Source organism: Apis laboriosa, unplaced genomic scaffold (assembly GCF_014066325.1).
Source record: "Apis laboriosa isolate Shangri-la unplaced genomic scaffold, ASM1406632v1 scaffold170_cov151, whole genome shotgun sequence".
Lineage (NCBI taxonomy): Eukaryota > Metazoa > Arthropoda > Insecta > Hymenoptera > Apidae > Apis > Apis laboriosa.
In genome coordinates, this window is record NW_025222134.1 from 262,169 (window position 1) to 276,494 (window position 14,326).

General features: G+C 21.4%; 6 protein-coding genes across 11 annotated transcripts; 3 read left to right on the top strand and 3 right to left on the bottom strand.

Moving 5' to 3' along the window:
• Positions 1-411: 411 nt before the first annotated feature.
• Positions 412-5,505, bottom strand: LOC122711452 (translation initiation factor eIF-2B subunit gamma). Of its 5 annotated transcripts, XM_043930252.1 has the most exons (8): positions 5,378-5,392; positions 5,116-5,219; positions 2,315-2,998; positions 1,915-2,227; positions 1,610-1,836; positions 1,288-1,435; positions 984-1,048; positions 412-547 (listed from the first exon to the last, which is right to left on the bottom strand). In XM_043930252.1, coding segments are annotated over exons 3-8 (1,431 nt in total). In that variant the 5' UTR covers positions 2,992-2,998; positions 5,116-5,219; positions 5,378-5,392; the 3' UTR covers positions 412-546. The 5 variants fall into 5 exon arrangements, with proteins under 5 accessions (XP_043786187.1, XP_043786188.1, XP_043786189.1 ...); XM_043930253.1 differs by lacking the exon at positions 5,116-5,219 and having other exon boundaries at positions 5,378-5,505; XM_043930254.1 differs by lacking the exons at positions 5,116-5,219; positions 5,378-5,392 and adding an exon at positions 4,779-4,897.
• LOC122711454 (tRNA (adenine(58)-N(1))-methyltransferase non-catalytic subunit TRM6) lies at positions 3,417-4,953 on the top strand. Its single transcript, XM_043930255.1, has one exon. It carries the CDS (start codon positions 3,440-3,442, stop codon positions 4,850-4,852), a length of 1,413 nt encoding a protein of 470 aa, XP_043786190.1. The 5' UTR covers positions 3,417-3,439; the 3' UTR covers positions 4,853-4,953.
• LOC122711455 (beta-1,3-galactosyltransferase 6) lies at positions 5,135-6,483 on the top strand. Its single transcript, XM_043930256.1, has 2 exons — positions 5,135-6,110; positions 6,188-6,483. Exons 1-2 carry the CDS (start codon positions 5,383-5,385, stop codon positions 6,471-6,473), a joined length of 1,014 nt encoding a protein of 337 aa, XP_043786191.1. The 5' UTR covers positions 5,135-5,382; the 3' UTR covers positions 6,474-6,483.
• Positions 6,484-7,970: 1,487 nt separating this feature from the next.
• Positions 7,971-9,357, bottom strand: LOC122711490 (inhibitor of growth protein 5). Its single transcript, XM_043930304.1, has 4 exons — positions 9,164-9,357; positions 8,518-8,967; positions 8,260-8,438; positions 7,971-8,175 (listed from the first exon to the last, which is right to left on the bottom strand). The coding sequence occupies exons 1-4, from the start codon at positions 9,198-9,200 to the stop codon at positions 8,074-8,076; spliced, it is 768 nt and encodes a 255-aa protein (XP_043786239.1). The 5' UTR covers positions 9,201-9,357; the 3' UTR covers positions 7,971-8,073.
• Positions 9,358-9,767: 410 nt separating this feature from the next.
• Positions 9,768-11,258, top strand: LOC122711496 (synaptobrevin homolog YKT6). Of its 2 annotated transcripts, none has more exons than XM_043930314.1 (4): positions 9,768-9,932; positions 10,034-10,268; positions 10,334-10,605; positions 10,700-11,258. In XM_043930314.1, the coding sequence occupies exons 2-4, from the start codon at positions 10,079-10,081 to the stop codon at positions 10,838-10,840; spliced, it is 603 nt and encodes a 200-aa protein (XP_043786249.1). In that variant the 5' UTR covers positions 9,768-9,932; positions 10,034-10,078; the 3' UTR covers positions 10,841-11,258. The 2 variants fall into 2 exon arrangements, with proteins under 2 accessions (XP_043786249.1, XP_043786250.1); XM_043930315.1 differs by having other exon boundaries at positions 10,071-10,268; positions 10,700-11,257.
• A 951-nt stretch (positions 11,259-12,209) lies between these two features.
• Positions 12,210-14,097, bottom strand: LOC122711520 (NADH dehydrogenase [ubiquinone] 1 alpha subcomplex subunit 10, mitochondrial). Its single transcript, XM_043930354.1, has 4 exons — positions 13,884-14,097; positions 13,008-13,649; positions 12,532-12,924; positions 12,210-12,434 (listed from the first exon to the last, which is right to left on the bottom strand). Exons 1-4 carry the CDS (start codon positions 13,950-13,952, stop codon positions 12,291-12,293), a joined length of 1,248 nt encoding a protein of 415 aa, XP_043786289.1. The 5' UTR covers positions 13,953-14,097; the 3' UTR covers positions 12,210-12,290.
• Positions 14,098-14,326: the final 229 nt, after the last annotated feature.

Here is a 14,326-nt window from a genome sequence, read left to right on the forward strand (position 1 = left end):
TGATTTAGGTTTTGGCAAACCTTCCCTAAATCCATTTCTGAAAAAAATAATATAAAAAATGATAAAAAAAATTTTGATTGTTTATTTGAAAATCAATATTTAATTTTTCTGTTATTTATTATAAGCTTATATTTAAACTTACTTGAATTTACGACGTACAATTTTTAAGTAACGCATACGACCAGTTCCAGTAGTCTTTCTTCTCTTAGCTTTTACAGACCAATTATCTAAAATTGATATAATATGATTAACTATTTATTCAGAAATTTATGATTAATATTTTTAGAATTATATTTTATATTAAATATATATTGAGCTCAAAAATAAAAGTCAATTCTTTATTTTACTCTTTTATCTGTGAAAAATAATTTTAAAAAATAGTTTTGGAAAATATAGTTTCAAAAATCTTACACGATCGCATTTTCTTCTGAGGATATCCACATTGAGCACATTGTGATTTTTGAATATGATATGAACTGCGACCACATCGTCTACACAAAGTATGTGTTTTATTTCGTCGCTTACCAAAACTCGATGTACCCTTCGTCTGTAAATATTAATTTAATTTAAAATTATAAACTTTTTAATTATAATATTAGATATTATTAAAATATTATCTTAAAATTTGAAACTCTAATTTTATAAACATTCAAAAAAGAATATAAATAATATACTAAATTATTATATTAGAAACTTACATATAATTATAATTTTGATAACTTTATTAAAAATATTGATTTTAATAAATAAGCAATTTTTAAGTCGAAATATGATTATAAACCTATTATTTAATCTCAGAAATGTTATATAACCTCAATTGTCATTTCATATTAATAATGCATTTATTTCAAATATTTATAGCAAAACTATAATTTTAAATTATTTTTACATATAATAAAAAAAAGTTTTAAGTATTTTTCAAATAAATAACTTTTATGATTGCTTTATAATATTTAGATTTTAAAATATTAGAATGCGCTTACCATTTTGCACGAAGAAACAACTTAAAAGAGATGGTTAGTTGTTCCAAAACCTTATGTTCCTTCGTCTATATTAATGAAAATAGAGGTTCTCATTCCAAACATAATTCTTAACAATATAAAAATTGTTTTTTGTTTTATATAATTATATTATAAAAATGCGTATATTTATATTATTTTACTTTTATTTCGAAATAGCATAATTTTAATTATAACTTTTGCAAATTCTTATAAAAACAAATTAATTCATACTAAAGTGAACAATATATTTAATAACATATTTAATATTTATAAATAATTAAATTACTATTAGATCATTTGAATCAGTAAGCACTTCATGAGAATATTGACTACCAGATGTTACAACATGCATAGGACCAATTATACAATCTTTCAATTCTGTGCCCTCTTCAATAAAACAACCTTTACACAATATGCAATTATGTATTATGCATCTGTAAAAGAATATTTATAAATAGCATATAATTATTATAAATTAATTATAAATTAATTATAAATTAATTTATTATAATTTATTATTTTATTTTATTATTTTATTATAATTATAATTAATCATAAATTAATTTATAATTAAAAGTATAAATAGAATTAAATTATTTAAATAATACCGTTGCCTGACTGTTACAGCTTCCATTAAAATACTTTGAGATATTCTAGTTTTTGATTCAATAGTTACGTTTTGTCCAATATGAGTATTTTTAATAGATGTTTTATCATCGATAAATGAATTATTATGTACACGACAATCTTGTATTTGTGAACTGCGTATTATTGCTGTAGTTGCAATATTTGGTAATGATTGTCCATCATTATCCTCATTCCACCATTCTGATATCTATAATATTAATTTTAATAATTAATGAAATATTTAAATTATATATTTATATATAAAATAAATTGTTATTAATTTTACCTTAGTATTAGCAAGATGATACATTTGTATAGTATTTGTTCTCAAACCAAATTTTCCATTACCAATATAAGCATAACATCGTATTATATCTCCATGATATGCATCTTCTAAATCAGTATTATGATCATTGAATGCTGACATTTTTCTAATTAATTCATCAAGTGGTTTTTCAATTGCAAAACGATAAACATCTTCCTTTAAATTCATACGTACTATAGAAGTATTTTTATCATCTAGACATTGTTTGGGAGGTTTCGAAAATTGCTTGCTAACGATATATGGAAGAAGTTCTCCTTTTAATGTAGTAAAATTTCTAAAAAAAAAAAAAAAAATAATTCATTATGAAAATTAAGAAATTATATTATTAAAATCTTTTCTAATTCTATTTAGTTCTACTAACTTATTGTGTACAAGAAAATCTAAAACCCATTTATTAATAACATATAAATGGGAATCCATTAATTTTGAATGCATAGTAAAACTTGGATGCTTTTTGAGTAATGTTTGTGTAATTTTTATTGTTTCTTCGAAGTCTGATGCTGATGCTAAGAAAATTAAACGGCCAGTTTCATTACAAATACCAATTAAATCAGTTTCAGGCTTTTGTTTGTTTTTTGGACCTGGAGTTATAAAATCATCTGGTATTTTAGGAACAGGCAACATTAATGCTGTAATACTAGCATTATGTTTTCTATAAAGATTTAAAATTTCACATATATCAATATTAGTGATTAAATCACAAGAAATCACTATAAAATCTGTATGAATTTTTTCATGAATAAGTCTAATAGAATCTGCTGTTCCCATATCTTCTGCATTTTTGACAATAACAATATCTGTTTTAATTTTAAGATTTAAATCACATAATGTTAATGAGATATTGTGCTCCATATTTTCAGATATAATAACAATAGCTTCTTTAAAACCAGCCCGTTCCAATAATTGAAGAGGATACCAAATCATTGGTATATTTCCAATTGGTAATAAACATTTATATTGACCTCGAGTAAGTTCAGTCATACGAGATCCTCCTCCTGCAGCAAGCACAATTGCTTGAAATTCTTTATAAGGGAACATTCTTCACCTATTACAAAACACATGTAATAATAATTATGAAATAATAATAATTAAAGTATGAAAAGAAAAATTATTTATACATCAAAATTAAATAATGTTTATTTTAATAGTTTTATAAACATAATAAAAAAATATAATAAAAAAAAAAGAGAATAAAATTTTTATTATTTTCTTCTTAACATTACATTAATAACCTCTAGTAACAGGTAATACGCGTGTGCCTTCAATATCGTGTTGATTAACACTTATGCGTTTAGGTTAGATCAAGTCGTATCTCAAATTTATTTGTAACTGTATTATAAAATAGAAATTGTAAAATTTCATCAAAGTAAAATATTATAAACGTATTATAGAAAATTTAAACAAATTTAATTTGAGAACGCTCGAAGTTATATTGTTTTTTAACTAAGAAGAATTATCAAATTCATAAAAGAGAAAATTAATAAATATGTGTGAAAACGAAGATAATATAATTACAATAGGAAAATATGTAATAGTAAAAAAATTAAATTTCAAAAAAATTTATAAAGTAACTATTGATGGTACTTTAATATTGGGAAAAGATTTAGTACAAATGCATGAAATTATTGGAAAACGTTTTTGGACCACTTTTGAAATGATACCAATGAAAGACAAGAAACGAACATATTTTTTAAAAGAGGTATTAGAAACAGAATCATTAAATGATTTATTAAATGAACTACCAAGTGGTACTGATAATCGTTCTATAGTTGATGATGGTAAGTCGCAAAAACTTTCTAAAGAAGAAATATTTCAACTTCAAGAATCTGGTAAGAGTAGTAAAGAAATAGTAAGCAGCCTGATTGAGAATAATAAGTCTTTCTTAGATAGAACAGAATATTCTCAGGAAAAATATTTGAAAAAAAAAGAAAAGAAATATTTTAGATATATAACAATATGGAAACCAAATATAAGTTCATTGCATGATATATATTTTAAGCTAGATCATAATAAAATTGGAAATTTAAGAATGGATTCTTTATCGCAATTATTGTCATACAGTGATGTTCAATCAGATGGATTATATATATTATATGATAGTGGATCACATGGCTTGCCAGCTGCTGCAATGTTAAATAGAATAGGTTCAAATACAAAAGGATATTTGATCAATTTGCATCCTGGAAATGTTCCTCAAACTGCTCTTGTTCATGCCATGAATTTTTCTACGGAACAATCAACGAGATTAATTAATGTTAATATTTACAGTTTTTTAAGACTATATTATCAAGGTGAAAATGCTGTTTTAAATAACATTTCAAAAAAATGTAATTTAAAACATAATGATTTGTCAAATAAAATAAAAAAAGATGAAAATAAAAATAATAATGAAAATCACATAAATAATAAAATTTCGCGAATAAAAGAAGAAAATATTAAAGAGCGAAATTTGGATAATATTAATGAATCAAATGAAACAGTCAATCATAGTATAGATAATAATTTAAAACGCAAATTAAATGAATGTAATGAATGTAAATTTGCAGAAGTAACGCCTGCAAAAAAACCAAAGTGGTTATTGGAAACGCAACGTGCAGTAGATCTTGTTACAAATTCTAAAGCTCGGGGATTAGCTATTGTTGCTAAAGAACATCCTTTAAATATCATTATTGCTCTTCTACCATTTTTAGGAGCATCTAGACCATTTGTAATTTATCATATGTATCGAGAATCATTACAAGAGACTTATATGATGTTAAAACAAAAACAAAATGTTATTAATCTGAGACTTTTTTCCAATTTCTTACGTTCGTATCAAGTATTACCTGATCGAACACATCCTGATATTTTAAGTAGTGATACAGGAGGTTATTTATTAACAGGTTATTTAGTTCAATAAAAAATAATATTGAATATAAAATTTTATATATTTAAAAATCGAATTCATCTTAATAAAATTTATGCGATAAATATAACGATATACTTTTTATAAATGCTTTAGATTTAAATTAATTTTTGGAAAAATAAAGAAATATTATTTAATATTTTATGTGTGATTTATAATTATAACACATTCAATATTTTCTTTAATTTTATTAAAAATTTATTTTTATATTTAAAATTTTTTATAATAATAATAAGTATAATTTTTATATCTATTACTTAGTTAATAGATTTTAACAGCTGATTTCCCTTGTTAAGAAAGTTAGGTTTTTCTATATCGACTAGTTCTGCCGATTTTTTTTATGAATTTCATTCAAATTTTACTATAAAAGAAAATCACAAATTTTAAAAGAAATGGTTAAATAATATATTTTATTAAAAATTTAAAAATAAGTATTTGAAAGAATGACGGAGTATCAAATTTTAATATATATAAAGATAGTATTTGAAAGGTTAAGAATGTGAATAAAAACGCATTTACCAAATATGGATTCTGTGACACTTTTGCCATTAAAATCTTCATCGAAAAGTTTATTTATGATGATTAGAAAAAAATTTCACATAAAATTAAATATTCCAATTTTGTTAATGATATTGTTGATTGTTTTCTTATGTGTACATTATTTACCTTCTACAAAGTGTTCTTCTAATGAACAAGAAATAAAAAACAAAATAAAAATTAGATTTATAATACTTATACTTTCTAGTCCTGATAACTTAGAACGAAGAGCAACTATTAGAAAGACATGGTTGGCACAAAAACAAGCTTCAGTCAAACATTTTTTTGTAATAGGAACTTTAGATACATTGCCAGAGCAAAAAGAAACTTTACATTCTGAAAAACAAAAATTTAATGATTTACTTTTATTATCAAGATTACCAGATTCATATGGAACTTTAACAAAGAAAGTTTTATATGCATTCAAAGAAATTTATGAATATTATGAATTTGATTTTTTAATGAAATGTGATGATGATACATTTGTTTTGGTACATAAAATTTTAAGAGAGCTAGATAAATGGGATAACAAAGGAACAAAAAAAGAATTATATTGGGGTTTTTTTAATGGAAAAGCACAAGTCAAAAGAAGTGGACCATGGAAAGAAATAGAATGGATATTATGTGATTATTATCTTCCTTATGCACTTGGAGGAGGATATATTTTATCTTATAATTTGGTAAAATTTATTGCAATAAATGCAGATATTTTCAAGTAAGATTTTGAAAATATAAAATTGAATTGGTATTAAAATATTATATAATGTTTTCTATTATTGAATATATTTTTAGATTATACAAAGCAGAAGATGTATCTATTGGAGTTTGGATAGCACCTTTGGCAAATATTGAAAGAAAACATGATGTACGATTTGATACAGAATATAGATCACGTGGATGTTCTAATCAATATATAGTTATGCATAAACAGACTATTGAAAACATGAAAAATATGTATGAATATTATCAAGCATCTGGAGCATTATGTATAAAAGAAATAAGAAATCGTATGAGTTATCAATATAATTGGACAGTTCCACCCAGTCAATGTTGCAATTTACAATCTGGCATTCCATAGTAATTAAAATTCTCTTTTTCTTTTTTTTTATATACATTTGATCTTCTAGTCATTATTTCATTTTATATATTTATATTTAACCAACTAAATATGTTGGTAAATACTTATAAATATTTTATTTATAATAACTATGATTATAATAATGTAATCTAAATAATAGTATGCTTTATAGTTTTTATAGTTAAAGAATGAATAATAATAAACATATGAAATACTTTGAATATAACATTATTATATTAAAATATGTTATTTCTTAATACTTATCTTTTATAATATATAAATTAAATATATTTATAATTATTTTTTATATATATGTTTGAAATAGAATTAAAAATAGAAATAAAAATTAAAAATCTTATTTTTGTAAATTAAATATATTTTTTTCATTATATATGTATAGTATACATACATACATGTGTATATATGATATATATACATAGAAAAAAATTTACTCTATATATATATCATTTACATTTATAAAATATAAAAACAATATTTTTTTTATTTTAATACAATAATTATGTAGAATAAGATATTATATTTCAATTGAGCAAATCACAGATATTCAAAAATGACCAATTTATAATAAATTACTACTTTTATATCTAAAAGAAATAATAGAAAGACAATAATAGTCATGGTCGATTTTCTCCTCTGTGATAAGCTATTAATTTACTGCATTTTCATTACATCTTATATTGCTGACATAAATATTATTAAATATAATATTTAATTATTTTTAATAAAAACTATAATAAATGTAAATTACTTTTAAAATAAAATACTTAATTTTTTTTTCCTTTTCAAAAAGAAGTAGGTATTTTAAGAATAATTTTTCCTAGCAATATTAGCTGTAATGTAAATCCAATTTATTAATGTACTTTTTTTATATACATATATATATATATATATATATATATATATATTATATGAATAATATACAATCAGTCACAATGATATTCATACATCTTGTGAAATTTAATTTACTAATAAATTATATCATCAAAATCAATAATAATAATAATGTTTTATATGAAATATTATATATATATAGATAATGGATTATATATGGAACAATTTTTTTATTAATAGAATATTATTTTGAAGAAATAAAATCAATCCTTAAAGTTTCAATATTTTTTGTTTTTTAAATATAATTTTATAATATGAGATTACAGAATATTAAACTATAAAATATTTAAGTTTTGCTTTATTAAAGATTTTCAATTGAAATTGTGTGTATAAAACAAGTAAAAATAATAAAAATTTGAAGATTGTTTTCATACATTCAAGAAAATTTTCTGAAAAATAAATTACTCTACATGTAACCTATTATGCTCTATATACATAAAAATTTTTATTAAAATCAGATTTTTTAAAATACTAAAATACTAAATTTCTTACTGAATATTTTTGTGACTGATTTTATATATATTTTTTTTTTTTTTTTACAAATTTCCTATTTGTTTATCTTTATACAAATTAATTCATTTTCATGTTAAACCATGAAAAATATTGTATTATAATTTTAGAAATAATCCATGATTTTTTTTTTTTTATTTTAAAATAAATTAATATTATTTCATTTCAGAAGAAGAACTTACTTCTTTTTTCTATCTTGTGTACATTTTGGACAATACCATTTTCCTTTAGGTTTTGTAGTTAATCCAACACATGCAAAATGGAACCACTCTATAGGACACTATATTAACATAATATATATATAAAGAGAATATTAAAAATTACAGATATTTAAACAAATTTACAATAAATAATATTCACTTACATCTGGATTATCACAACCTATCATTTCCCCATAAGAAACTTGATGACATAGGCAATAAGTTGGTTCATTAGGATCAACTGGCATATCTAAAACATCTGCTGGATGACCAAGTGCAGTAGAATCTACTTGAGCACCACTTCCTACAGCTCCAGCTGATGAAGCAGAAGCAACAGATCCTCCTAAAAATATATATTTAATATAAATAATTTCTTTTAAAAACATAAATGAATTAAAAAACATAATAGTAATTAATTTCACCTTTTTTCTGTTTTTTTCTAGCTGTTTTTGATTCGTCTTCACTGTTAGTACCTGCACCTTTCTTTCGTTTTTCTTTTTCTTTCAATTTTTTTCTACCCTTTTTACTAGCATTATTCTCTTCTTGTGCTCTACTACTATTTAAAGCTTTATCTTGTATTTCAGCTTCAAATCTAGCCAAATCAGAATCTAATCTCCTAATATGTTTATCAACTAATTCATATGTTTGTATTGCTAATTGTACTTTATCATCACCATATTCCTTTGCCTTATTAAATAAGTTTTGAATATGAGTCAATTGTTCCTTTTTCTTTTCTGGAGATTCTTTCTTTACATTTTTTAAATAATCATCTGCTAATTTATCTATATCTTTCATTAATCCTTGTGCTCTAGCATCAAGGTCTCGCATTAAAGTGAAATTTCTTTGTAATTCAATAGGTAGATGTTCCAAACCTGGTAAAATGAAATTAGATTAGCACAAAATATTTTATAAATAGAATTAGAATTAGAATGGTATTACCGAATGTTGAGTCTTTCATTATTATTGTATTTATTAAATAATATAATTTGAATTAATTCTACATTTAATATAAATGTAAAAAAATATAGTTTCCTTTATATTTTTTAACAAGAAAAATTGAATACTTACTGTCCAAATAATGTTCTAGATACAGTGCTGTTGTCATGTTTATTGTCACTTAAAGAAAAATGTAAGAAGATTTTATATTTTATATATTAATATTATTTTAATAATATTAATAATTGCAATAATTTTTTGCATAAAGATTTAAAAATGATATTATTAAAAAAATATGTTAATCTTCTTGAAAAGAAACGATCAATGATTATAAGATGCAAAGCAATATATATTACTGACATGGTTACCAACTATACATTATCATTGTTTTAATTTCCTGGCGGAAAACTGTAATTTCTCTAATATTCAATAATTTCATAGAAATTATATAAATAACTAGAAGTATACCTTATAACTAATATTAAAATGTGATTTTATATGATAGTAAAAAATATTCTTAGATCTTTTCTATTATAATTCTATTATAATATTATATTTCATAAATCATACATAATTTAAAATTATTGTAATATATTTTTATATAATATATTATTTATTAATTATGATATTATTTATTATGTGATATAATTGTTTATTATATTCATATAACGTAAAATAAATATATGAAATTTATAACGAAATGTACGATCGATCGAGAATCATATTATAAATAAGGAACATGGCGGTTTCTTTTTTACTAATATCAAAGTAGGTGTAGTCGTAAATGAAATTAGAGATAATCATTAAATTTTTCTTGAATGAACAAAAATTTAATAATAAATATAATCTGATGTGTTTTTTTCAATAAAATAAATTTAAATAAGAATATATATTATTTGTGGTAAGTTTAATGTATATTAGTGTCGTATAATAAAATATTTTCACTTTAGTAGCGATGTATCTGAAAAATTAATGCAATAAATCTTTTTTGCAAAATATTAGACATTTAACACAATTATAAAGATAAATCATTCTGCAGCTCAGAAAATGGTAAAGTTATATGCGTTGTCAGTTTTATACAAAAATCCTACGTCAGCGACAACATTGAAAGCTGCTTATGACGTAGATAGATTTTCGTTTTTTCAAAGAGGAAGCGTAAAGGAATTTATGACATTTATAAGTAAAACTATTGTGGAAAGAACTCAGAATTGCTCTAGACAGAGTGTAAAAGAAGGAGGTATTTGTGAAAACATCAAATCTTATATGGAATGTTTAAAATTTTTTGATTGTATTGTTTTGCAGATTATATGTGTCATGTATTTGTACGAGCAGATAATCTTGCTGCAGTACTTATATCAGATCATGAATATCCTAGAAGAGTAGCTCATACATTAATTACAAAAGTTATGGATGAATTTGCATCCAAATATCCACAATCTACATGGGATACATTAAATGAAGTTATGACTGATTTTGCGCAGATTAATGTATATTTAGCCAAATATCAAAATCCTAATGAAGCTGATGCTCTCACTAAAATGCAAAATGATTTAGATGAGACAAAAATCATTTTAGTAAGTATAAATCTTAAAGTTAATAATAAAGATATATTTTTTAAATTAATTTAATTAAAATCTATTAAATTTAATTTATTTTTTATGCATTTAGCATAATACATTAGAAGCTGTTCTTAAAAGAGGTGAGAATTTGGATGATTTGGTTTCTAAATCACAAGGGCTTAGTGCTCAATCAAAAGCATTTTATAAAACTGCACGTAAAACTAATTCTTGTTGCAGTTTAGCCCCTTAAAATTTTTGTTATTAAATATACTGATATGTTTCAGTGAATATTATTATAATTTTGTAATTTTAACTCAAAGTGCAAATGAATTAGTATCATAAAAATTTTATTAAAAGGAATAATTTCTAAATTGTATATGTAATTAGCATCATGTGGCAAAATTCAATATTTTGTGTATAAATTTATTGTATATAAGATATATGTATTAATGCACTTAAATGGTGTACCAGGTTACTGCCAGACTCATTCAATTGATTTCAAATTCAATACTTTTTATTGATTCATAATTATTTTTTTTTTCTTTATAAAAACTTGGTTGTAAAAAATTGGTATAGTTTATAGTTAATAGTTTGTGCATAGAAATATTTTGATTTTTATTTTATTTATATATTGACAAAATTCAAAGGAACATTGTAAAATAAAATTAGTACTTCATTATTGAAAAATAAGTATATAATATAAATATAATTGTTATGTTTATTTAAATGAAGTGATAATGAATTTTATAATGAATTTCTTTATTATTAAAAAATGAAGAAAGATAGTTTTGTAAACAATTATATTAATTTTTATTTACAACATAATATATTATAATAGTGAATGAAGAATATTTTTGCTATTAAGAGTTTGTTTTTTTCTTATTCCTTGATGTCTTTTATGTTTTTTTTTAATAAATACTAAGTAAATTTCATAAAATTAAATTGTTTAATACGATTAATATAAATTAAAAAATTGAAATTAAATTATAATATTGAATATAATTCTATAATTCATTGCTAAAGCATATAAAAATGAAATTGAATATTTTTAAATTAGTTCATAATTTTTATAAATTAATCTATCTGTATGTATATAAATTTTATTAGTTTTAAAGATAAAAATTCTAATTTATAATAATTTTAGTTAAATATATATTTATATGCGCACATATATGCATAGACAATTATACATATATATATATTTATTTATGTAATTTTGAAAATATATTTATATTTTTAATATGTTTGTTTTCTGATATAAAAATAAAATAATATTAAATATAGGCCTTCATATAACATGATATTTTTGCAATATTATTTTGTTCTAATACAATCAAAAAATTGAAAAACTTTATATAGTATATTTCCATCTAATACAATTAAATCTTTTTTAATATATACAATAAATAGATCATATAAACTATAATAATTCTAATAAATATGATTATTAAAACAAAATGATAATTTCATTAATTTTTAAAATCTGTTCTTATTTTTTTTTTCTAAATTAGTAATTTTTAATCTTATATAATATAATATTTTTTAAAACATTAGAATTGCTTATATTTTATTATGTTATTCAAATAGTCATGAAAAGAAACTGCAAACAGAATTATATCTAATTTATATACTATAATACTAATTTTCTTTATTATATTAATTTTGACATCTATAAAGATCTATATTACAAATAATTTTTACTATTCTAATTTAAATAAATCGCAATTTACAAAATCACGAGATGTTCGGCGATAAATAGAAAAAAATGGAGAGTCTTTTTTTGTAATCCATGGAATCTTATCATAATATGGATTATATCCAGCTTGATATTTCTCTGAATTAACCTGAAATATTATATAAAATTTTTATTATCTATACAAAAATTAATAATTTAATAAATTAGTTAATTATATACAAGATAGCATATTGATATATACTTACTGATTCAAGTATTTTCTCTTGAATTTCTTTTTCATCATTTATAAGATACATATCAGTAGCAACAATAGGTTCTGTCTTCTGATTCATATAATCGAATATGTATTTCTTATTTTGATACATCTCCAAAAAATTAATTAATTGATCAGTATCAACAAATACCCAATCTTTAAGTTTTTCTTTATATTGATCTTCTTCAAAATCTAAAGTTTCAATGTCTTGAATTATATCTATATTATTGCCTTCTTTTGACCAATCATAGATCAATATATGTGAGTGTGATGATAGCCAAGACAAACATTTTTCTTTAGTTGAATTTTCTAAATCCGTTAAATATTTTGTTGTTAAAACTTTGGAGTTAATTTCATCCACATTACCTCGTTTTTTTATTTTTTCCTATATATAATACATTCAATTAATATATTTGTATAGTTAATCTAAATTAACAATTTTTTTGAAAATAAAAAAAATAAACTTACTAGAATGATTTCTGGAGATGCATCCAAATATATAACTAAGTGTGGTCTTAAAAGAAATTTGAATGAGTTTTTTCTCATCATTTCAAATTCTTTCACAGTTAAATCACTAAGATATCCAGCTTTATGCATAGCATTCATAAAAGCATATTCTGTAAAAATGGATCGATTGAGTACTACGCCTTGTCCAGTTGCTAATATATGAACAAGTGCATTCAAATATTGTTCAAATCTCATATTAAAAAATCCTAATTGGATGGTTGCTGTTCTATAATGATAAGGATTTCTTAGGAAATCTTTTAAATCATAAAAACGACATGATTCTGGTAATTGAGGATTTAGATTACGAAGATCAAATCCATAATAATTTATAAATATTTCATCATGTGTTGGTGCTGGCATATATAAAAATCCAAAATCTTTTGCTATTTGTTCACAAAGTTTAGTTTTTCCTACTGCAGGAGGTCCATCTACAATTATTAATTTGGTATTATCATCATATCTAAGAGTTGTTGGATCCAATATCATATTGACTTCATTGCATATCTTTTTCCAATAAGGATATGGAGCTGGTTTAGGTATATATTCTTTAAACGCAATTCTTTTTATAAATGCCACTTGTATTATATTGTAATTCTTTGATATCTATAATATATAAATTTAATAATAAAAGATATTTAAATTAAAAAATATTCTTTAAGAAATTATTTTATTTTATTTATTTATTATATTTATTACGATTCATAAATATTCGATAAATATATAAATAATTTTGATAATATCTAATTATTTCTAAATATTATTTTATTGTTAATAAAAAATATTGTTAAATATTATTTTTATTGTTTTTCTAATAATATAATTATTAAAAGTACTAACCTTACATAATCGAGTTAAGTATCCGATAGAATTGTTTTTTACAATTCTAACAGAAAATATCGATGTCATTTTATTGAAATCAATATTATTTCAGTAAAAGATATTCATATATAATTAATTATATGCAACAAAATTAATATTCTTTTTATTATTAATTTTTTATCTCAAACTCAACAATACAATTCAACATTGTTGAGATATTCTGATTGTTCAGTGGTACTCATTTGAATATATTCTGTATTATTATTTTTAAATTATAGATATAGATTTATTTCTAATATTGATCTACAAATTTGAATTTTTATAAATATAATCATAGAAATGCAACTAAAATATAAAAAAATTTTTTCCGTTTTTTAAGCATTATAATATGTATTTTGTTTCGCTATATTCTATATGATTTATATTTAATAGATTTTTGGACATTTAAATACATAGACATT